The following is a 25,266-nucleotide window of genomic DNA, read 5'->3' on the forward strand; positions in this document are numbered from 1 at the left end:
CATATGAATAGGGTCTGCAGTGGTTGGCGCTCTGCTGATGCATCACAGTAAAAGAGATGGGTCACTCTGTCTTCTCCAGCCCGCAGCTTTGCCAAGCTCATAATTACTAAAACCCCCAATTAATCTTCCCATCACATAGGCCAAATATACACTTCCTCCCTATATAAATGAGTTACAGTCTACGCTCTTAGTAAATGTGCGTGTGCTTTTGCTTGTGTGTGCATATATGTGTTTGTGTGTTTACACAAGTAGGCATGTGTACCTGCATGTGTGCACACTTGGGCCCATGAGAACATCAAGTACAAACAGCAATGTATGTGCTATATGGTCTCAATGCACTCTGCAGCTCCACTGTGAGCCACACAGGATGTCAATGCATGTGGGATCAGTGTCAGTATCAAGGAGCTGGACTAAAGGGAATCACTATCACTTCACTCCGTATCATTTTGAATATTGGAAACAATGTGTTCACAGGTTCACTCATTCCGGTGCATGTAGGGTTAAATGACCAACGTATGCGGCTTATGAAAGACTTAAAGAAAGATGACAATCAGATTTAGTGTAATTTCCAGGTTGTGAGCAGGTTTACGCAACAATTACTGGAGGGATTACCACAGAACTGAGTGGAAGATTGGTGTATGTGTCAGGAGAGGACCCATTCCATTTTGGTGCGGATCCAGAAATATTTTTTCACTTTCTTTAACATTGCGAGTTTTTTTTCTTCACAATTTTGTTGATTTCTCAGAGAACCAGTCATGGATCTTGATGAAAAACTAAATCAGACATGTTAGGGGGACTGATATTTACTAGTGTGTAATTTGGTGCAGATCCAAATAAAAATCTGGTTCTAGTGAATTTAAATGTGGTTTCATACAGGGACTGTTGTGTCTTGGTATGCGCTCTACTCTGGTTATTTTTATGTTTTTATTTTTGTTAGTTTACTCCATATTGGATGTTGCTTGTTTGTGAACTTAAATATCTATGTGTTGTATTTTTGTTTCAATCCACTTCCTCAGTGTGAGTTCATGCACACCTCTTCTCGACAATACTTGTGTGTGTGTGTCTGTGTGTGTCTGTGTGAGTCTACATGAATATGTATTTCTGATTGTAGCATGCGTTTCTGGCCCCTGGCCATTCAACCTTTACTCATTCCAAACAGCATCCTCTCCTCCTCGCTCCCGTCCGTCTCACATTCACAACATCTTACTGGCACCCAGTGGGGAGAAGAGGTACCGCGTCCACTTGATGCTTGGCCGACAGCAGGGGAGATGGAGAACTGTTTACAAGTGGCATTTGCCCCTAATTAAAAACAGCACTTGTTGGAGCACTTTGTCTGCGGAAGGACTAGCATCCACAGTGAAGCAAGCTGGGCCGCTGATCCTCCGCTAAGCCTGTGCAATCACACACACACCCACACGTTTGTACTTCTATCTTAGTGAGGACACTCCCTGACAAAATACATTCCCGAGCCCCTTACCCTAACCTTAAACATTCAAACTAAATGCCTTACCCTAACCATAACCTAAACCTAATTCTAACCCTAGCCTTTAAACCAAGTCTTTACCCTCACACAGCCCATTGAAAAAGTGAGGACCGGTCAAAATGTCCTTACTGTCCTAAAATGTCCTCACTCTGTAGGGTCTATGCTTCAAATGGTCCTCACAAAGATATAAGTACAGGGACACACACACACACAAACAAACTCAGTGAATGACACTTTACATTACGCTGCATAATCTGTTTTCAGAACTTGTCTGAGTGCGTTGACAGTTCGGGTGAACTGAGAAATACAGTAGGAGAAACAACACAGATGGCTCCCAGTGCAGCCGCTCCCTCAGACAGATGAAGAATAGTCCTCGTGATAGTGATTGACCAAGTCTGCAGAATCTCTCGCTCTCTCAGCAGCAGACAGTCAACTCCCTGCATTTTGTAATTCTGCTGGCCCAACATCTGGCTGTCCCATGTGGAAAGGCCATTATGTCAGGCCAGAGGATGAATGAAAGTAGCCATCGACCCGTCTGCGTGCAGAGACTAACTGGGCCGGCAGTGCCTCCGAGTTTTGGCCAGCTTAATGGAGCACAACAGCTCAGCAACTAATCACCTGTTCTTTCTCATCAGCTGCTTCCCCCACGAGACAGTAATTGATTGTTAAGTGTGTGATGGATCAGACTAAGACGGAGCTGACCTGACTCAGTGAAACGTGCCGTACAGTTTGTACCCATCTGTGGTTTCATGTTTTCACACTCGCATGGAACTTGACTTCATTGCAGACTGTGAAACATTCAACCACACGTCACATAAACAAGTGTGTTTTCTCTCTCTCGCTTTTTCTGTGGGTATCATGTACTTTCATAACGGACCTCAGTTAGATAAATAGTATGTGGCCGTAAAGCAATCCGTCACTATCAGAACATTTATTCATACATTTTATATTTTTACAAATCGTCGTACTAGAAACTATTTTAGTCGTAAACATGGTGATTTTCATTCAAAACTTTATTTTTATGTAAACAGGTGGACATGTTTTGATGATTAAGATCTATTAACTGAAAATATAATGCAAACATTAATGCACCAATCATTTTAGAATGTAGGACTAGATGGTGAATATCCCAGGTACGTTTGAAGGTTTTCTGCACAATTTAAGTTACCAACTAACAGTAGATGTTAGCAGATGTTAGCAGATGTTAGCAGGTGTTAGCAGGTGTTAGCGGGTGTTAGCGGCCGCCAGCGGATGTTAGGGACATAACCTCATTTGTGCGTCTCATATCAGAATCGTATTTATTTGACAATATCCTACTAAAAAACCTGAGTGATTTTCATTCAAACATCTGGTAATGTTTTGATGAAACACGTTTTCCTTTGCAATTCCTCATTTTTCAGGATTCTTTACTCAGCTTGTATCAGGAACATCGTAGTTCATTAAAACTAGATTTTTTTCCAAAGGAATAAAAATAAGTAATCCCAGTATTAGTGCTAAATGGTCAATTAATAGATAAATGCTGGAAAATGAAGTAGAAATCATTTTAATTAGGATCAATTAATCACTTAAAATTCAAAGAAAAGTGATGTTAATCTCAAATCTGAGAATTTCTTGCTGTGCTTTGTAAATTTAATACGATTCTGAGTTTTGAACTGATGGAAGCACATAAGTAATTTGAAGACATCATGTTGGGTTTATGTGAAATTTTGATGGACATTTTATATCAGTTATTTATTACTTGATCAGTAAATTAATTAAAATCATTTGCCCTTGGCAGTACTTTAAATACCAAATTTAAAAAATGTCAACTTTAACTTTCAGGTATCCAAGAGATCATCATCCAACTATTCCACCTGACTCTGAGCAGCTGCTTGTGATCCAGCTCTCGTTCCTCTTCTGTATTTCTTTGGCCTCTGTTCCTCAGCCTCCTCTTCCTCCTCTTCCTCTCCGCATCATCCAGAGTGAGTAAGACCACCAGGTTGAGCTGGAAAAGCTCAACCCCCCCCCAGGTCCCAAGGTGCACGGTACACCTCCGAACACAGCTGGAAGACTGCACAGTGGATCGCTCGCTGCTGTGGCGATGGTGTACTCCGGGCTGCCGTGCTGTGCCATAATCTGGGGACAGACAGTGGATGGTGGATTGAAGGGTGAATGATTGATGGCTCTGTTATCGGGTGACAAGCTTCGTTGCTAGACTGGGACGAAATGTTAGATATTGAGTTGTAAGTCTAGATCCCTGTGGAGGGAGTTCTGTTGTCCCCTGTATCCTCCTCAACTTCCTACAGGAGAAAAAAAGGTCACGAAACTTAACTCCATACCTGCAACATCTCAGCTGCCTTTACCTGTCAGTGATGGCAGGTGTCTTCATGCCCCACTGGTCTGGTTCTTACGCCGCGATTAGGTTCACCCAGAGCGGGGACGGCCCTGTGGATGAGGGGCGGCCCCTGATGAAAGCGAGCCCACCAGGGGGACAGACACTGGGGAGGGGACACAGTAGAACAGGCCCCTAAATATCCCTCAGAATTGTCTTACCTGTGATGGGAATGTCACCTCCAAGACAAAGCAGCAACACAAAGGCAGATTTTCAGAGCATAAAAGATCAAATTTTAGATTTTTTTTTCTGTTTTAAATCTCATGAGAGCCGACTCATCTTCTTTCTTACCTATTCTCCTGAAGTTTGTAAAGCATATTGGATGAATGAGCTATCAAATCAACCATCTTTCACAGTGATGTAACTTTTCTGAGGTCATGATATGTGATATCCCATTAGACAAAGCTCGCTGGCAGATAATAGCTTTAACAGGGAACGGTCGGCCATCACTTTAGCGAGACGTCTATACATCAAAACTGATCTTGTATTTATTTACGAGGTAATGGCATTAACCTGTGGCGTCCAGGCCTCTCTCTCTCTCTATGACAATGACAGGGAAGTCTGGTTTACTTCTGGCCTCCGCTCTGCTGGGCAGCAGCTCTGGTGCAGCCTTCGCCTCTGGGATGATGTCACCACACTGCAGAACAGACAGAATCAGTTTGCTGCTGTGAGAGGAGGGAGGGAGGGAGAGAGGGAGGAAGTGAGGGAGGGAGAGAGAGAGAGAGAGAGAGTCACAGACTGTGATGCACACGAACACACACTTCTGTGGGCCACCTGGCACTGATACATTAACGGAAGGGCCACTTGGTTTACACTGCTATACCGTCCTCTAGCACATGAGTGCGCCAATTTTCTACATGATGCGAATGTTTATGTAACAGTTTTAATGGATGATGTGCCTCTAGAAAAATGTATAAAACATCGGAGCTAATGATGTTGAGAGCAGATGGGTGATATTCTGGCCCCTCTGAGGGAACATGCTTATCCTCAGATTTCTCCATCAACATTTCTGCAGGTGACCATCTGAGTAGAACACATCCCATCCACCTCCTGATCCAGATCTTCACCAAAATGTAATGGGTTCTTCTCGGACCCATACTGCATTCGTCCACCCAGTTGTGTAGTAATCCATTTGTAGTTTTTGTGTATTTAAAGGACGGATAGACAAACGCAGATTAAAACATAACCTCCTTGGCGGAGGTAAAAATGCTCCTTTAGGAGAGAACCCTTGACGTTTGGCAGAAATAAGGACAAATCACACAGGGAGGTCAAGTGTCTGGAGGACTGACACTACAAAACATTACTTAAGCTTCACATTTTATCACTTCACCATGTTGCACACTACACACAGTCGTTTGCTGGCCGTGCACCAGGCTGAGTTTCATTTTCTCATGTTTGGAGAGTGAAACCTCTGAGCGGCTCAGCCGATTGATCTTATTTCACTCTACTACTAAATGCACACTCTGCAGCTCTCTATTTAACATGCATCACATCCCCAGTACAAACAGAGCAGGTGTGATATGATCGGTTTGAAGACGGTCGTTTCTTCTGTGGTCGCGTCTGCAAAGCTGCTGCTGCTGCACTTCTACAACTCTGCATCTGCTGCCTGCTCTGCATTTATCTGATCGTCTTCCAGACACTGGACAGAAGGACAGTCCAAAATGTAATGGTTCCCTAAGTTTATTTCTAATAACACACACACACACACACACACGCACACGCACGCACACGCACACGCACACACATTATGCTGATTTACAGGTCAGTCTAATTGTACACAATAAAAAGCTATTTACCAAAGTGAGAAATTAAACACGTCTTTCCTGACATGTATCCAGTATAAAAGAGAAAAGTATAGTCACAATGACGTGTTTAAATGCTGTATAAAGAAGAATGAACAGATATAATGAAAGACTTTGACAAATGAAAGGTTTTGTACCCTCAGACTAATCAACAACTGATTGTATCTTATAATAACTTTGCATGGTTTATTGTTTGTGAAGCTCTATATGCTCAAGTTACCTCATTTTGTTTTAGCGAAGTGCCTTGAGTTGCATTTTTTTGTGCCATATAAATAACATATATTATTATATCATTATTTGAAGTACTCCCACAGGTGCAGTGTGTGGCCATTGCATCATGCAGTCACCTCAACAGGTGATAAGCCATGCTTTTAATTTGACATTGGAATTTTAGCTAAACTAAGTAGACTGGCCTCTTCGGTTATTTGTCTATGTTAGAATCTTTTCAATAAACCAAAGCAAAAAATCTGGCTCCAAACATTTTCATGTGAAGTTACACAACACATTTCTCTACCCTGCAACTGAGAAATTATTGGTATTTCATTGAAGTGAATGGATATTGAAACCAAACATTTCCCTTTATCTCACCTTCCTGTAGTTGTATTTACTGTATCCATGCAGATAGTTTGGGGTGTTGTGAACGTGCTCTCTGAGAGTCCTGCATCCATCCCAATTCAATGAAGGCAAATTAAATCAAGTTGAACTAGAATGGCGAGTACACACCTCCGCCAAGGCCCAACAGTCCCCTCATGAAACCACATTAAACTTCAATAGATCCAGATTTTCATTTGATCGGCACTAAATCCCACACACTCTTTAATATCAGTCCCCTGAATATGCCAGATTTTTTTCATTGAGATCCATAAATTACTCTCTGAAATCTGTGAAAATGTTTAAATCTCACAATGTGATAGAAAGTTTAAAAAAAAATCCCAGATCTGCACCAAAGGTTAATGGGTTTTTTCTTGGATCATGCCAATCCCCGCCACCAAACTTCATAGAAATCAGTTTTGTAGTTTTTGCACATTCCTGCGAAATAAATGCAGATAAAACATGAACTCCTTGGTGCTGGTAGACATTCAGTGACATGTAAAATATTCGACAGCAGCATTACCTTGGTGGAAAGTAGTTCTGATGTGTTTAACTGATGACTGTGTATTCTCCACAATAACACAGAGAGACATCTGTAGAGAAATGCTGGAATAATGAAGTGTTTTATACGCCTTCATGTTTTTATTGGCCCTAAAAATTAGAGTTCATCCATCTGCTTTGTATTGTGGGTTGAATGAATTGATCAATGATTTAAAAGCAGAAAATAACTACATGCAAACCGTCTGCACGGTGAGACACCACTAGAGGGAGGTAATAACACACTGTATGATCACTGTACTGTGAAGTAACCATTAGAAGTACACGTTACTGGGATGATAAAATAACTTCAATCCATTACCTACCTTTTTGTTAATTTCAGTTTTTTTATTATTGTGTACATATTTTTTATTGTGTTTTATGTTTCATTTTGACAGTATATGGTTGGATTTATCATAATTCCACTGTCCCACTGCTGTTTATTACGTCGTAATTAAGGAAAATGATTATAATTGCGGTCATGGTCAAGTTAAAGTTAAAAGTTTCTCTTTTCGTCCATGTTTGTAAACTATTCAATGTTGAGTAAACAGTAGAAAAAGGGCGTTTGCCTTGTTCTACCAGCAGGGCGCGCTGTCGAGTTGTGCAGTAGCGGCAGTGTCCTGTGGGCGGCAGCACAGAGCGGCCTCTCACGGACAAATGGCGTCTCTCCAGTGCGGAGCAGCTGATTTCCTCCGGAGCAGAGCGGCGGCGGCGGCGCGGAGGTAAACACACCGACCCCCGGATCCCTGCGCGTCAACAGGCCGCAGCTCTACGCACCGTGCGTGTGGCGGAGTGACGGCCGGACGCTGCGCACTGTTCACGGATCGACCCCCGAACCGATGTCCCGGTGCACGAACAACCGTGTGGGGCCGAGCAGATAGGAGGAGAGAGTCCCGCTGCGGCTCCCTCATCTGCGGGTGTGCTTGTGTTTTTCCACCGATGGTTGTCAGTGTCTCACCGGGGCCTGATCCGAGGCGCTGCAGGCGACAGTAGCAGGTCAAATGTTCCCACCCAGACAGTGGAGGAGCTCATCATGAACATGGGCATCACCCCTTCAGAGAAACCCTCCTGCTCCTCCTCCTCCTCCTCCTCCTGCTGCTCCTGCTGACTGCCTGGCCTCTCTCCGTTAATCCAATTCAGGAGATCATCTTTTCAACCCTCGCTGAGGTTACACCTTCAAGACGGCGTTATCCCAGAAAGCCAGGTACACGTTTCATTCTCTTCCTCTGTTCTTAGTCCCCGCGACACGGCGGGAGCTGTTCTGAGCACCTCGAGTTCTGAAGAGCTGTGTGTGCATGTTTCTTCGCCATTTCCTCGTTATTACAGCGACACATCCTGACTCTAACCTGGCTGTAAACCTGACTCTAACCTGGTTTTAAACCTGACTCTAACCCAGACTATATTCAGGCTCTAACCTGGCTGTAAACCTGACTCTAACCCAGACTATATTCAGGCTCTAACCTGGCTGTAAACCTGACTCGAACCCTGACTATATTCAGGCTCTAACCTGACTCTAACCTGGCTTTGAACCTGACTGTAACCCAGACTATATTCAGGCTCTAACCTGACTCCAATCCAGACTATATTCAGGCTCTAACCTGGCTGTAAACCTGACTCTAACCCAGACTATATTCAGGCTCTAACCTGGCTGTAAACCTGACTCTAACCCAGACTATATTCAGACTCTAAACCGAACTCTAACCCCGAATGTAGCCCTGACTCTAATCCAGACTCTAAACCAAACTCTGAATTGATAGAGCCGTTTCTAACCCGGCTCTATCCTGGCAATATCCTGACTCTAACCCTGACCATGAACCAGACTATAATCCGGATTTTAAACCAAATTCTAAATTGGACTCTAACCAGGCGATATCCTGTCTCTAAACCTGTCTCTAACCTGACTGTCAGCCTCACCCACACTCACTGGCTGCTGTGACTTCTTAAGTCTAACCGTGGAAACACTTAAACTCCTTGTTTGTCTTATTTTGGACTGATAATACGTGTAGTGGATATTTGACAAAGCACCGTCTTCAGCATAAAGGGTCTGCAGTGTGTTTGTTGGCTGCTGACACCTGATCTCGCTGTATTTGCTGTATTTGTCGATTACCCCTCGCAGCCTTGGTTCGTATTTGTCTCCTGCACGGCAGCTGCACAGCGTTGCATCTGAACTCGGAGCAGTACATGCTCAGAGGGGATGGCTCCACTGAGCTCTGAAAGGTCACTGTCTGTGCCCTGCTCGTTCCATTTTAAGCAGCAGGTCCCCCTCAGGGTACAGGCAGATTATAGATATAACTATAGAGCTGGGCTGGTGGAAAGACAGCGGGCCTGTAGTCTGTGACGGGGCCGAGACTCTGAGGTGTGTGTGCGTTGCATTGAAGTCTAAATTGCTAATACGCATCATACCTGCACATGGTGTTCTGATGTTTTCAGGGAGGATCGCATGTTCGCATCTTTCAGACGTACCGACAGTGAGGTGTTTTTTTTTTTCTCTCTGTCTTTCAGATAATGAATCCAAGCTATTGACAGCAACCTCACGTCTGTTAAATGTCAAGTGTCGAAACAGTTTCACTTCCACATGATGTGTCTAAAAGCCTGGTTTGTCTCTGTGCCAGGTTCATGAGATGCATTCAACACGTCGAGAGGCGTACATAGGGGCGCCATCCTGTCATAAACATTGGCTTTTAAGGTCCTCCCCATTGTGTGCTATTGATTCTCTCTCCAGTTTCATGCTTCCAGACATATATGGCAGCAGCTGCACATTGAAGCACCCTCGATCGAAAGCTGTTTACAGACATGTACACGATGATCGTTGGATGCGGACGTTATCAGGAGTTTGCCCTCGACATGTGAAGTACGCAAGTGCGAGCAAGCAGGAGGCCGGAGATGTGGCTTTAAATACCGCTTCAGAATGTGTGAAGGTGTTTTTGTTTAAAGCACCTGAAGAGCAGCGTCGGCCCTCGTCACCAAAAGCTCTCGAGTCTTCTTGTCTTTCCAAGTTGACATCTTCGTCGGCATCTTCTTCTTTTCCATTCTGAGATATTTGTATTCTTCCAGTTTAAAAAAACTTCAACAACACACCCACTCGTGAGCTTTACTTGCACATTTTACTTTGGGGCTGGCAGGAAACTAATTCGGGGAAACAGATTCAGGAATTTGCCTTCTCACTCACAGCCCCTCTGGAATATTTCAGGGAAATTTCCATTCAAATGTTGTGTGATTTCACATGGAATTTCACAGGCGATGTAGTGATTCACTTTTTCCATTTTTCTCAGAAAGAGTCTGCTGCCATATGGGACTAAATGTGTCAAGCTGCTGCCCCTCTCCCCTTTTTACAGATTTGCTGAAAACAAGAGAAAGACCTCGCGTACAAAACAGGAACGCATTCCTCTGAGTGACCGGCGGCAGTCGGCCGGCTCCCAGAGGAACGTGGAGATGTTGTTTACTTAGGAGTGAGAAGGAATGAGGTTATGATGCCCAGATCTCTCCGTGCCATTCCAGTCTACAGGGAGTGAACACATGGTCAGAAACACAGAAACATGTACATGCGTGTTACATATGAAGCTTTTTTTTTTTCTAGCGGGCTTTGATTTCCGATTTGAGTTAAAGACTTGATGTCAAAGTGGATTTGTTTAACATTGACTCAGCTATGGGTCGGCTCTTCTGCAAAACAAAGCACCTTGCAGATTTGTAGTTTTAGGACTTGATGATTGCCTGTTACCTCTATATGGATTATACTGTGGCCTTGTCTGCTCTAAATGCTCTAGAGCCCGACTGATGTATGGATTAGGCCTATATGAGCTTTTAACAGATGGCATTGGTGTTATATGAAAACTATATAAAAACTTTTAATTTACAGAACTAACAATGCAGAGAAGATGTTAGTTTATGTTTATATTTTATGTTCCAAAAATGACATTTTATTCTAGAAGGTCATGTTTTAGTCAAAATGTTTTGTTTGTTTTTCTGTTATTAGGCTGGATTACTTAAAAAATACTGCACGGATTTCCACAAAACTTGAAAGAAAGAACTGATTACATTTGGGTGCGGATATGGATCAGGGGTGGCTCCAGGAATTCCTTTTCACTTTTTTTAACATCGTGAGACATAGGGCGTTTTTCAACATTTTCGTTGATTCCTCAGAGAATAATGAGCTTGATGAAAAACAATCTGACCTATTTCGGGTATTGATATTTTCTCAGTGCATTTGGTGCCGACCAAAATATAAATCCAGATCTAGAGAATGTATGTGTGGTTTCATACGGGGACTGTTGGGCCTTGGCAGAGGTGTGTGCTAAACTGTAAAATATCAATTTACCTTTCTTTGTCAAATTTAATTTGTCACATCTTCAGGTCAGGCTCTTACCCTCTGGTCCTTCAGCCTCAGGGTGTTAGTTTACATTCTGGTCTAATCACAAAAAGTGTGTCTGTGACAATTACCTTGTTTTTCCAGACCTGAGTGAGTCTGAGGCAAATGTCCAGATCCTGATGTGGATCCTCTGTCTGTGCAGGAGGTGCAAGAACCCCGGTCAGCTCAAAACCACACAGTAGCACCTAATGTTAAGAAGATTAGCCCGAGACAGAGATGAGCTAGAAATGTGACACCCATTCAGTTTAAATACACTTACCCAGTAATTAGGACTCAATTACCGTCGGTTTCTCGTTACCTGTAACGCCTTGTTTGGGTGGCTTCACTTCAGGAGGGTCTTGAAGGAAAAAGACGACACTAAATTTAAAATCTCCAGCGTTAAGTAAGAGCAGTTTCTAAAGGCACTTGGCAGAGAACGTTACCACAGCGCGCTCGTGTTGAGTCGCTCCTTTATTCTGGTGACATTGACATGTCTAGGGAAGAAGTCATTTTGCTGTAATCTGATTTCGGGGGTTTTCGTCTGCCTGTGTGCAGTCAGGTTGCCAAGGATTATGCAACAGCTTAAATGCCATTTCGTGTGTGTGTGTGTGTGTGTGTGTGTGTGTGTGTGTGTGTGTGTGTGTGTGTGTGTGTGTGTGTGTGTGTGTGTGTGTGTGTGTGTGTGTGTGTGTGTGTGTGTGTGTGTGTGTGTGTGTGTGTGTGTGTGTGTGTGTGTTCAGGGTGGCCCCTTTATCCAGGTTGTTCTGTGTGTGAGTTTGGAAGTGTGTGTGAGGGTTGAAGGGAGGACAGTGGACTCACTACCCTGAAATAGCTCCTGAAAGTGATCATTGCTCAGATATTGCTCGTTATGGCGTGATGAGACAGGGATTGTTACCAGAGCATTATGGGATGCTCGTGCGTTCTGCGCTCCTTTCCAGATGGCTGCTTTGGCATTTTCCTCTTCATCCTTTCGGACAGGTAGGGCTCGTGAAGTGGGCCGTTGTTACGCAATAAGTGAGCCACGGATTCTGCTGACCCACCTGACGCTCTCCAAGATTTAAGCGTTTCAGGAATGTGCAAAGTGCAGCAAGTCGTCGGGGTCGAGTGAATCCCACACAAACAAAGCAATGAGGCCAAATCACTTCAGTTCAAGAAAAAAAAAAACCCCTCCAAATGAACACCCTTTTTTTTCTTCGGTTTGCCCTATGAGCTCACTATTATGTGTTCATCTTCTTCAGACACGGAAAACAAAGAGTCATTGTTGAGCTGCTTTCAAGCATCATCCAGCCGTACTCTGGCTCGTTTTTTTTAGAACAGCTGTAACTGTAATTCTGTTGTTTTTGTTTGGTGGTATGTTTGACAGATTCCTGCAAAGAATGGCCCCAATGCAGAAGATGTTACATCATCGTGTGGTGATTTCCAACACAGCTAGAATGTAGTTTTACAGGACAAAGAAAATTCAGCTTTCTAAAATGTGTCAATTTTAGATATTTGTGTGTATCCCACGGATTCACACTCCGTGGGTTTCCTTCTAAAGTTCCTAATTTGTACAAAATAAAGTCAGGGAGAACTATTTTGCAGAGGAGAGACATTCGTTTTTTTCCACCCACGGTCGCCCCAGTGGACTGCAGCCCAACAACAAATCGTGTTCCATGTTCATTAAACAGGCGCAACTCGCGCCTCAGCTCGACTGGGAATAAGCCAAACCCTTGTGCTCTTACTATGTCTGCCTCCACCGCTGACGCTCTCCACCTACACATGACAACAGCAGAATACGACACGTTCAGTTGCGTAATCTGCCGGGAGTTACCCTCTGAAATGCTGGAAATCTCTAACTGAAGTAACGGTAGATGAGTCAGGAGGTAGGCTGGGATCTGGGGAGTGCCGGTGGTGAGCCAAAAAAAAAGCTCCAGCAACCTGGCATGGAGTGAAGCACGAGCTAATGCCTGCGGGGGAAGAAGGCACAGATGAACGGCATGGTGGCTACATCAAGTCCCCATGTTCAGGAGAGATTCGGTCTTGTGACGTTGCAGCCTGCTGTCTTTGTTTGGGCATATGCTTGTATGTAATGATCGTGCTCGCACTTGGTCTCTGACTAATATTTGAAACGCAGTAACAATCTAAGTCCTGGAGACTCTCCTAACTCCTCAGTGAACCTGCAGCCTGCGGTTTTATCAAAACCAAGATTTCAGTCACGGTTGATTTGGAGACACACAACCATGACAATGCACAATGGAAGAAAGTACAATAAAACAATAAAATATTACGAGAAATTCAATATACGAATTTGAAAATGTTCTTGCATGAGGCCCCTTCACATAAAGAGTAACTGCTTAAATAAAAAACCGTCACGTGTTTGGTAAGTTGAAATGTTTTAATTTGAACCAATAGCAATAGGATGCTCTGTTTGCATGAGTGGTAACTTAATATAACCCTCATACTGTAAAGTAAACAGTAAACAGTGGCTGTTCTCAGTCGCTCTCTTGGGAGTCCCTGGTAATCTCAATCTAAATCCAGTGTCAGACTGTCACTACCAATAAAACCTACATTATTAAAGTAGGATAATATCTGAATGGAAATACATGGAGAAGTCATCTCAGTGTCAAAAGGCTGACCTTAGATATCATCACACGTGGGGTTTGATGATATTAAAATCTTTAAATTGTGTGAAAGTTTTTCGGTTTGGTCTGAAGTTTTCCAGCACAACTTTTAACAGAAAACATTGTCAGTGCAAAGTGATTCATCAGTTTATCTTGAGTCACTTCCTGCTATGTCAGGAAAAGGGAACAGGGCCTGAGAAAAGGGAACAAGGTTTTATCATTAATTCTAATAACAATTGTTTCTTATTGTGTGATAATCCATCATGGGCCAACCCTGACAGTGAGTGGTTTACTTATAGCAGCTCTACCTAGTCTCTTACAGTGCCTTGCATAAGTATTCACCCTCCTTGGACTTTTCTACATTTTGTCATGGTATAACCACAGATTCAAATTTATTTCATTGGGATTTTATGTAATTGACCAACACAAAATAGTCCATCATTTGGAAGTGGGGGGAAATATTACATGGATTTCAAAATGATTTACAAATAAAACTCTGAAAAGTGTTGAGTGCATATGTATTCACCCCCTTTATTGTGAAACCCCTAACAAAGATCTGGTGCGATCAATTGCCTTCACAAGTCACATTTGCAAGTCACAGAATTAGTAAATAGGGTCCACCTGTCTGCAATTTAATCCCAGTATAAATACATCTGTTCTGTGAAGGCCTCAGAGTTTGTTAGAGATCATTACTGAACAAACAGCATCATGAAGACCAAGGAGCTCACCAAACAGGTCAGGAATAAAGTTGTGGAGAAGTATGAAGCAGGGTTAGGTTATAAAGAAATATCCCAAGCTTTGAACATCTCACGGAGCACCATAAAATCCATCATCAGAAAATGGAAAGAATATGGCACAACCGCAAACCTACCAAGACAAGGCCGTCCACCCAAACTGACAAGCCGGACAAGGAGAAAATTAATCAGAGAAGCAACCAAGAGGCCCATGGTAACTCTGGAGGAGCTGCAAAGATCCACTGCTGAGGAGGGAGAATCTGTCCACAGGACAACTATTAGTCGTGTACTTCACACAAAGCCGTTGTTGAAAGTGAACCATAAGAAATCCCGTTTGGAGTTTGCCACAAGCCATGTGGTAGACACAGCATGTGGAAGAAGGTGCTCTGGTCAGATGAGACCAAAATTTAACTTTTTGGCCTCAATGCAAAACGCTATGTGTGGCGGAAACCCAACACTGCCCATCACCCTGAGCACACCATCCCAACAGTGAAACATGGTGGTGTAGCATCATGCTGTGGGGATGCTTCTCTTCAACAGGTACAGGGAAACTGGTCAGAATTGAGGGAAAGATGGATGGAGCCAAATACAGGGCAATCCTTGAAGAGAATCTGATGCAGTCTGCAAAAGACTTCAGACTGGGGCGGAGGTTCATCTTCCACCAGGACAATGACCCTAAACATGCAGCCAGAGCTACAATGGAATGGTTTAGATCAAAGCATGTTAATGTCTTAAAATGGCCCAGTCAAAGCCCAGACCTAAATCCAATAGAGAATCTATGGCAAGACTTGAAAATTGCTGTTCACAGACGGTCTCCATCCAATCTGACTGAGCTTCAGCTTTTTGCCAAGAAGAATGGACAAACATTTCCATCTCTAGACGTGCAAAGCTGGTAGAGACATACCCCAAAAGACTTGCAGCTGTAATTGCAGCGAAGTTGGGTTCTACCAAGTATTGACTCAGGGGGGGTGAATACTTGTGCATCCAACAGATGTCAACTTTTTTATTGTCATTATTGTTTGTGTTACAATAAAAGGTATTTTGCACCTTCAAAGTACTATGCATGTTGCGTTGATCAAATGGGAAAAAGTCTATTTAAGTCTATTTGAATTCCAGTTTGTAACAGTACAAAATGGGAAAAAGTCCAAGGGGGTGAATACTTATGCAAGGCACTGTATGTATTTGTGGCCCTGTGCCTGCAGCAGCCATGTCTGGAGCTTTCACGTTTCTGAGATCACCTCAAAGGGAATTTCCTTGTATTTGGCACAAGCGTTCACTTGGCTTCAAGGATGATCTCATTATGTTTTGTTGTTTACAGGTCAAGGTCACTGAGATCTCACGCCCAGCTTGTTCTCGTGAATGCATCGCTAACACCTGGAGGAGATTTTATTACATCTGGCACAAACATCCACTTGGGCTCCAGAGTGAACTGATTAGAATTTGCTGGTCAAAGATCGCCGTGACCTCGCAAAACACATATTTGGACATAAGTCAAGAACTCACAAATGTCTAAGATTAAATTACCCTTTTATATCCAAATTTTAAAAGGTCAAATGGCACCACGGCGAATCGTGAAAATAAATATGTACCCTTTTTATTTTCCCTCATCGTTCTCCTCTCTCAGTCTCGTCTGCTCCGAGCGTCTGTTTTCTGACCCTCGGGTCAAAGCTCAAGCTGTTCCACTCAGTGCTCCCCCTAGAGGCCCTGGAGAATTCCGTTCTGTCGAGTGGACGTGCATTTCTTGCTGCACGTTTCATATTTTTTTTAAATTGTCGTATGCGTTTGTGAATTGGCATCATTTTCTGAAGTTGCAGCACATTCCTCCTACAGGAAATATTTTGGGCCATTAAAGTGCGTTTGTCCTCGTCAGCCGCCATAGTTTACATCCTCAGTGCATCAGCAACAAACAACAGGACGTCAGCGCGTTTCCTCGGGTCACTTTTTGGCTTCCTCCCTCCCATTCCGCTTTAAAGGGACTAGGAGACTAGTGTTTCTCCTACAAGACAGTGGCTCACCCAGAGCGAGGGAGATAAGGGCTGCAGGGCAGAGCATGAAGTGAGAGACACAATGTGCCAAAAGTGCATGTGGTGTGAGCAATCCATTCTGTGGGAGATGATTTGTTGACATGTCTGCCATGGAGAGATTGCAAGGAACGAGGGGGGGGGGGGCAAAAGTGGGTGCATGAGATACTGGCACACGGGATTCTCCAGTCTGTGCCCTTTTGTTTTGACTGAATTGCCCGAACTCTGAGATTACGGAAATTGCTTGTGAATTGTTTATCCCACCGCCGGTGAGAGCGCCATCGTAACCCACAGATTAAGGCTCTGAGTGGCCCTCTGTTGCAGTGGCTCTCTCTCTCTCTCTCTCTCTCTCTCTCTCTCTCTCTCTCTCTCTCTCTGACCATGAGAACGTTTATTGTCCAGATGGGTGACTGCAGTCCTCACACTCATGAGTGCAGCACCAATAGTGTTCTCGTGAGAGATGATTAGAGAAGGAATGGATAATGCATGACTCCATTTACACTAAGTGTCTGTCAATCACTGTTAAAATGAAGTGCATCGGCACATACCTAAAACTTACTGCAGATGTGGCCGTGAGCTGCAAAGTTTCTTTTGCCTCAGTGTGTGTGCGTGTGTCTACTGATACAGTCTGATAAGATCAAACAGTCTGTACAAAAAATAGGAAGATATGTTAATCTCACATTAAAAAGTGTCATGTCATGTAAAAGAATAAAAGAAATGACATGTGTTAACAACCTGTTAAAAGAAGCTTCCACCGTCTGAGTGACATTCGAGTTCGGGATGGAAATTCACAAGGAAATCTTATGATGCTTAATAAAAACAGCCTTGCAGTGACACCACAATAAAACAATCCAAATGAAGTTAAACAACATTAACCAACAAAACTGGGTTAACTTTGAAACAACATTACTTTGAATTAGTTTTGTTGGAATTTGTTCTGGATGTAAACACAAAGAGAGCTTGCGGTTTAAGGGGATCAAGTGACGGCAACGACAAACCGAAGGTAAATTCCTGTCATGACACAAACAAGAGAGCGGTTGAGTCCAGACATGTGCGCAGGCAGATGAGTAGCATTGTGACATTATAAAAAATATTCCTCTCCTACAGCGTAAATACAGGTCACATTCAAGATTGTCAGCGCGTCCAATCGAGAGAGTTTAATCTGATTATTCACTTTAATCTGGTTATAGAGTGCATGTAAACATGGAGTCTGAAACTGTGGAGCAGTGAGTGACAACAGATTGCCAACCACGTGGACCCTTTGCCCGGGCTCTCTGCATCTGCCAATGGAAACGGGCTCAGCGTGGCGCGCCTGTCGTCTTCGCTCAGCTTCACCGAGAGCGAGTCCATTGTCGCCGCTCGGAGACTCGTTTTTAGCACTTGTGGAATTGGCAAGACGCCGTATGTGACGTCTTTTGCTGCTGTCTCAAATAAGGACGTTGTTGTTCTTGTTAGGTTCTTTATTACCTCAGACAACCTGTTTTTCTGTTTGCAGGATTACGCAAAAAAAAATTACCCAACCAATTTTTTGTTTTTAACTTGGGGGAAGGGCGAGGTCTGGGCCAGGGGTGAGAAGACTTTTGGAGCAGATTCGATTTAAGGGGGTGGATCCAGGATTTTTTTCCTTAGCATTGTGAGACAGGGCGTGATACGCTTTCCAAGTTCGAGTTGTTTGTTGTTAGTTGTGTTGTGGGAGCCTTTGTTGTCACTTGCTCGGTACAGTCTAGTCATGTTGATGAGATAAGATGAGAATTTCTTGCTTCAGACTGACTCGTTTGCTCTGTTGTTCATGTTGCTCACCAGTGTGTCATTAAGTGGGCGGGGGGGGGGGGGGTTGCGTTGCGTTCTCTCTTGTGAAATCCGAACAGCAGGGTGTGTTATTCGCTGTCTCATCTCTTCCAGGTGCTGAGAAGTTATTTGGGTTGTGGAACTAATTTAGGTTAAAAAATGAAAAGACTCAGGTGGCTCTACACCATATTGAAAAACAGCTTTGGAAAAATACAAAGTTCAATACAACAGGTGTCAAATATCTCCTCAGTGTAAACTTTAAATGAGCAAATGCAGAACATTAGAAAAAAAGGTTTTAAATCAGATGAACATTTACACCACTGCCAACGCCTCTACTCATTCTCCTATGGGTCTAATTCTGAGGCTTCTTTTAAACCCCGCTGCCGAAACAGATAACGCTGCGTCAGGGTGTGAGTTTTACATACCATGGCAGAGTTTTAGAATGGCGGCCTTCTGAAGACGTGTGACACAACAGCACGGCGTCTGTCCCGCCATGCCGGCTCTCCCTTTCTACAGAGACGTCGATAGGACTCTGTGACCCCGCTCATAGCTGTCGTGGGTGATGTGATCACAAGTGGACAGCTCTACATCGACAGCAATCCGGTTTGGTTTTGAAATCCGCCACTTCTGTCCCGTTTAACATCCGTGTAGGTTCCAGTGCTAATTTTTCTAGTGAGTTTGGTTTTGATTAGTTATTTGACGATATATAAAAACTGGGTGAAACCTGATGATTGACTCACGATTGGTTCGATTGCACGTATCGGGAGGACCTCGCTCCCACGGCTCCATCCCCCCCCCCGCTGCGCAACACCTGCCTCCAAATGCGCAACTTGGCAGTGTTCGTAGTTTGGCCTCATTTCTGGACAGTGGGAGGGAAGTGGAGATGTGTCGTCCATCTTTATATTCAGTGTATGGCTCACGCCTTGGTGTTAGAATGCATCTCCACAAACAGCAGAATGGGTTTGTTTTTCTATTTTACCTTATTATCATCCAACCCTGTCAGATTTCTCTTTCACTTTTTAATAAAGAAACAATTTCCCCCACAAACAGACAGAGAGATTTGTCAGATTAAAGGAAACAAATGTAGCATTACTCAGAAAAAACAATAGTATTGCGCCGTGTCATGTTCCGTCGTGTTCCCTCTGGTTATTACCATCAACCAACACTCAGTCCAGTATATACAAACCAGCCCGAGCAAACAAATCAGTCTTTGCAGTAGCAGCGCACTCTGATACTCTGAGGATCTTCAGCATTGCAGCAGAAAAATGGCAAAGGACCAAGTGGACATGAGACTACGGTGTTTTTGCCCCATATAACCAGACATAACCACTGTCACTGCCGGTCTGACCCGAACCCGCTAGACACACTTGCTAGACATCGTCACACACGCACACACACACACACGGCTTCTCCACGCCACTCACAATGCCAAAATACATCAGGGGTGATTGTGTAAGTCCTCAGGGCGGGATGGAAAAAACTAGGCCTATCACTCTTGGCTCTGCCCTCTTCCAGCTCCCCCTCCATGTCAAGGACAGACGGCGACTGTCCCCAACCGCTGTCCCTCCCTCCATGAAGCCATGCCACCTTTCACATTCAGCCATGGAGCTGTCCAAAAATAAAAGAAAAACCTCCCTTGTGTGTGTGTATGTGCTTTGGGGTGTAAATGTGGGTCAGTAGATAAATGATAGAGAATTAACTTTAGCTTTATCCTCCATACATGAGGCTCGGTTTGTCCAGTGTGACTGAAATGTTGTGTCATGATTGTGTGATCTATAGAAACCCATGGCCCATATATAGGATGACCTACATTCTGCCCTGGCAAACACACTCGATATATGATTTATCAATGTCATCTTTCATCGGTACACGTTAACAGTATCTCACAACAATCTTATTATAACACCACACGAACACAATTCATACAGCTTTATATCAGGGATATGAGTGAGGTGTATTTTGATGCACCTAGCCGCACTGTTTCTGGACATGTGCAGCTTCCTGTTCTCCGTGTACTGGCTGAAGAAGTTTTGGTTTGTTCCACTGCAACGACAGTAAACGTATCTCAAAATAACTTGCATGGTAATCATCCAAATATTTACCATTAACTGGCAATGACACACCCCAGTGATAATGTTTGTCCCTGCCTCCATATGCTGCCTCAAACTTTTCAGAATACACCCTCAAATAAAACATTCACTGATTTGAGATGATAAATCGGGGGAATTTAATCATTTACTTGCTACAGCTGCCTCTCCGCAGACGTATTTTCTTATTTCTCATTAGTTATTTTCTATTATGCAAGCGCTGTTTACACTCACATCTGTGCGTGTGTATAACAATGTGTGCGATTGCATAACAGTGGAGGTTAAGTCAAGGGCAGCTCACTTGTCTGTAATTTGCTGCGGCCAATCACTCGTCAGAGATCCCAGGATTATCCACAATATGAATATGCAAATGACCAAAAAATATTGCTCCTTCTCCACCAAACTAGGTGAAGGGACGGGGCCTGGACCTGGGACATGACATTTTGATATGGATGCAGATTATAATTCTTAAAGCCCCAACACAGGGCATCCTTTAAAATAATGTGCTTATCTTGAGTTTCCCCTTTTCAGGACTATGTTTTGTGACAATTCTGCATGTTACCAAACCACTTCATGTTTTTCTTTTATATTTCTACCATTAGAACTAGACAGTCATGTGTGGGACTGTTTTGCCATGGTGCAGGCATGAGCTCTATGAGTCCCAGTCTAGTTCTTTTCATCATTGACCCAGCTGTCGCCTTGAAATGGTGGTTGCATCATCTCTCACTGGGTGACTCATCCAGAAGATGTGGATTTCTATCCAGACAAGGACAGAGTTTGTCTCTCAAATACAGTTTTGACCATCAGTCACGTGCTGTACACTTTCACATGGGACTTCTTCTGTTTCCACATATATATATATATATATATGTATATATATATATATGTATATATATATATATGTATATATATATATATATATATGTATATATATATATATGTATATATATATATATATATGTATATATATATGTATATATATATATATATATTATATAGTTAGAGAGGTGAAGGTTGTAGTTACGGTACCTCTTGTTGGAAGCTGCTTGCAAGAGTGAGCATGCTCCTCTCCGCTCGCTGTAAGATGGAGAGAATTTAATAATAGTTTTGAACAGATGTCTGTGTCTGCAGTTGGTTTAATTTGTTCCCTTCAGTGGTCATGTTACCAACCATGCTCTGATGGTATTCTTTCATGTTGTCACCTGGGAGTGAACACAGCGGCCTTTAGAACAAAATGCGAGACGCATAGAAACAAGAGAATACATCAGCTAAAAATACGTAAACTGTCGTTGAAGAATGGACTAGAAATTCCTCCCTTTCTCTATTTGGATTGTCCTGCAACATCAGTCCATTGATATATCATTTGACTGAAGTTTTTAAAGACAAAAAAAATCTGATTTGTTTTTAAAGATCATTGGCAGATGATCATTTACGCACTGAAAAAAGAAAATTATTGAACCAGCCCATAAATTACCTCAATGGGTAACGCTTGAAGGAATTCAGTTTCTTCAAATTAAAATGAAACAAGTTATTATTTATGGTCAAGTTATATTAGCACAATTGATAACTTCTCTTTTTAACTCTTTTTTTTCTTTTTTCAAAGTGGGTAAACAATTCTCTTTTTAAGCTTTTAAGCCTCTTTCAGGTTCTCTCAGTCTACAGTATGTTTTCAATTACCATGTGCGTGTGTTTGTGTGTCTATTCTATAATGTTTGTTTGCTCTGCCTTCTGTTGGGACCTTTCACATTAAGGTGACAAGACGTATTTGCAGGCAGTTAAGGTGAGCCAAGGGAAACTGGCACATTGCCATCGTATCCTCGTCTCCACTATTTTTTCTCTCCCCCCTTTGTCTCTGCGGTGGGGGGACACTGACAGGATATGACATAAGTGAAACTTAAAGGCCCTCCTAATTGGCCATGACGAGCAGGACCGGGCTCTTGAGGGAGGGGAGGCAGGAAGGAACGGGGGAGGGAGGAGCAGACGGCAGGATCGCTAAGTGGTCATTACGGACCCCGAGGTCGCTCTGGTCCTGTGCAGACGGGCCGATTCTAGGTTTCTGTTTTTCTGTACTTAGCCACAAATTAGCTCTGCTGTAAATGTGCTGTGATTCCAGGCGAGTCAGCATACACGGACTTTGAGGTGAAAGAAATTGCATTTGATGTGAACATAACACACGTGTCAGTGGATTTCAGTTACATCAGCAAGTCCTGTGAGACAATGAGGGAATTCAATTGAAGCAGCGTGCCAGACAGAAGCGATGAGAAGAGTAAACCTGAAACGAGATTAGGTTTCGCTGATGAGACCGGTCAGAGCTAAGTTTGTTTGCGTCAGCTAGTATCAGATCATGCTTTTCACCACATTCATTTCCCTGCAGCAAATAATGACAGAGAGACTTCAGGTGGACTTTATCATTTTGGTCTCGACCCTCGTTCCTGCTCTGCTTTCGTGTCTAGAGACGTTTTCGGACATCAGCTCTGGAAGTTTGCCTTTAAGGTAAGAAGAACGCAGTATAGGAGATTCTCTGGATCAACAGGGAAATGTCTGGAACATTCAGGTGAGGGGCGGCACCTGGTTAGAGCAAGCAGGAGGCAGGACATGAGGACAAATTCTGCAGCAGAAATCTCGCATTTTTGTTTACAGCACATCGACACCCGCATCAGCTCTCGTCACAAAAAGCTCTTGAATCTTTTCAGTCTTTCCAAGTTGACATCTTCCTCTGCGTCTCCTGTCTCCTCTTTTTCATCCTGAGATATTTATAATCCAATCTGGGTTTTTCTTGTTAGAAACATCATCAACACGCTTACTTGCTAGCTGTGAATTCTCCGCACATTCCCTTGCTTGCTTTACCTGCTGTATTCTCACGTGGGCTCACCCTGCCATCTTTCTAGGGGGCTGGCAGGAAGAGTTTCGGGAAATGGTCAGGAATAACTGACTCCCAAATTTCCCCTCTGGACATTTTCTGGAAAATATCCGACTTCAACGCTAACTCAGTTCAAGTAGTTTAAATGAGCCCCATGCAGCCTTGTTGCACTCTTTTCGACTCGCCTAATTGGCCGACAGCTGATTTTAATAATTGAGCCGAAGGACAGCCCCGAGCATGTGTTGGAAGGACGTGCATACGTGCTGCAAGAGGAAAAAATAAACAAGTGAGCTGCTCTCACTCCCACAGTAGCCAACAGTTGTTAGCAGCTTTGTTTCACATCAGCCATAGGTGAGGCACAGTATATAAATAGACGCTTATGCAATGCTGTGATGGGCCGTTATATAATTACACGCAGTTATAACAGATGAAAAAAATCTCACATTCTTTCAGTGTTCTCTCGCTTCCATTGGAGCCAGCGGAATGACTGGTGCATTGAGACTTCACTGAGTTTAGCCCATGAATGTGAAACCTGCAGTGCTGTTGCTATGAGCGGCCCCGTGTTGTAGCATATGGAAATGTGCTCTCACCTTTCCTCTCTGCCCGAGTCAGTTCGGGTGAGAGATTACATTTTACTTTGTTCTTTAAAACATTAAACAGCTGCACCAGTCGTGCTGGTCTCATGTGAACATTGACCAGAATAACAGTGAAAACACTCAGGGTGCTGCTGTATTGTACTGTAATAATACTGTTCAAACACTTCACTGTTGTATTATAATCAGTATTATTACCGCTATAATAATATTAATCATCATTGGTAAAATAGTAATTCTCTAGGTTTTTACAAGTACCATTTTAGTTGCAGTCTCATTTGTATTGTATCTTACATTCAATTAAATTTTTTATTATTATTTTCAATATTAATAAATCTATTAGTTTAAAAAAATTTAAATAGTGATAAATGCCATTAAAAATATCTCGGAGTCCAACTGTGCATACATGCGTATATTTCGATATATTAGTATGCATTGTGCATAGTGACGAGGTAACACATAATTGTTTGACCTTAGATTTATAAAATCTTTTTGCTGTTTATCAAGCAATTTTCTGCCCATGAAGAAGAGTTCAAAACCACAACCTTAACTGAAATATATATATATATATATAATTATATAATTTAAGCTTTATTCTCATCAGACTACTTGTTTTGCCCTCCAACAGTTCAAAACTACAATATTCAATTTATAATATATTAAAAAGCACAAAAAGAAAAGCTGGAACCAGTCAATGTTTTTTTTTTTTGCTTGATTATTGATTCGTCTTCTATTTAGTGCCGTTAACCATTAACCAGAGTTTCTCTGCCCCCTCTCAGGCTCAGGGGTAAAAGTGATCGTGCAGTTTACCAATTGAAATAAAGTCTTTCCCTTCTGAAAACACTGAAGACCTTTTAGCCTTTTAGCCCTTTTTTATATTTAATGTTGTACTTTCACTTCTCTCCATGTATTTTTACTTTACAGCACTTTGGTCAACACTGTTTGTTTTAAATGTGCTTTATAGATTAATTTCACCATCTATTCATTAAGACATCAGAAACGATCATTACAGTGACCGGTACAAATGTTACAGTGACAGTGCAATGACCTGCCCTTTACTCATCGATGACATGTGCCCACAGGTTTTTGCCCTGGCTCTTCTCGGTGCCTCTCTTTTTATGGCATCTACAAATGTTGAAATCAGGATGTCTGAAGGCCACATGGTCCAGTTTCCCACAGTGTAATGTCACAAGACATGGTGATATACTGTGTGGTGATATACAAGTGTGTGTCTGGTCTTGTGATATGGTCGTGGTGCCAGATAACGGATGACATCACTGGAGTGAGATCATTTGCTGATCTGATTTAGTTGTGTGCTGCTTTTTAAGATTAGAGCTGACGGGAGGTTTAGTGTGTGTGTGTGTGTGTGTGTGTGTGTGTGTGTGTGTGTGTGTGTGTGTGTGTGTGTGTGTGTGTGTGTGTGTGTGTGTGTGTGTGTGTGTGTGTGTGTGTGT

The 25,266-nt window shown here is 42.9% G+C and overlaps 2 protein-coding genes across 2 annotated transcripts in view; one reads left to right on the forward strand and one right to left on the reverse strand.

The window, feature by feature from the left end:
- Positions 1-1,280: 1,280 nt before the first annotated feature.
- cmpk2 (cytidine monophosphate (UMP-CMP) kinase 2, mitochondrial) lies at positions 1,281-4,951 on the reverse strand. The gene is given in 10 exon segments (XM_034577065.1): positions 1,281-1,401; positions 3,337-3,476; positions 3,478-3,520; positions 3,522-3,571; positions 3,574-3,598; positions 3,826-3,887; positions 3,889-3,974; positions 3,977-4,015; positions 4,368-4,491; positions 4,754-4,951. Coding segments are annotated over 10 exon segments (888 nt in total).
- A 2,344-nt stretch (positions 4,952-7,295) lies between these two features.
- The window catches only part of rnf144aa (ring finger protein 144aa), a 35,508-nt gene continuing 17,537 nt past the window's right edge, over positions 7,296-25,266 (forward strand). Inside the window, exon 1 of the mRNA XM_034575903.1 lies at positions 7,296-7,988. The gene's annotated coding sequence lies outside the window, so the exon portion shown is untranslated. The remainder of the gene's footprint in view (positions 7,989-25,266) is intronic.

Source organism: Hippoglossus hippoglossus, chromosome 22 (assembly GCF_009819705.1).
Source record: "Hippoglossus hippoglossus isolate fHipHip1 chromosome 22, fHipHip1.pri, whole genome shotgun sequence".
Taxonomy (NCBI): domain Eukaryota; kingdom Metazoa; phylum Chordata; class Actinopteri; order Pleuronectiformes; family Pleuronectidae; genus Hippoglossus; species Hippoglossus hippoglossus.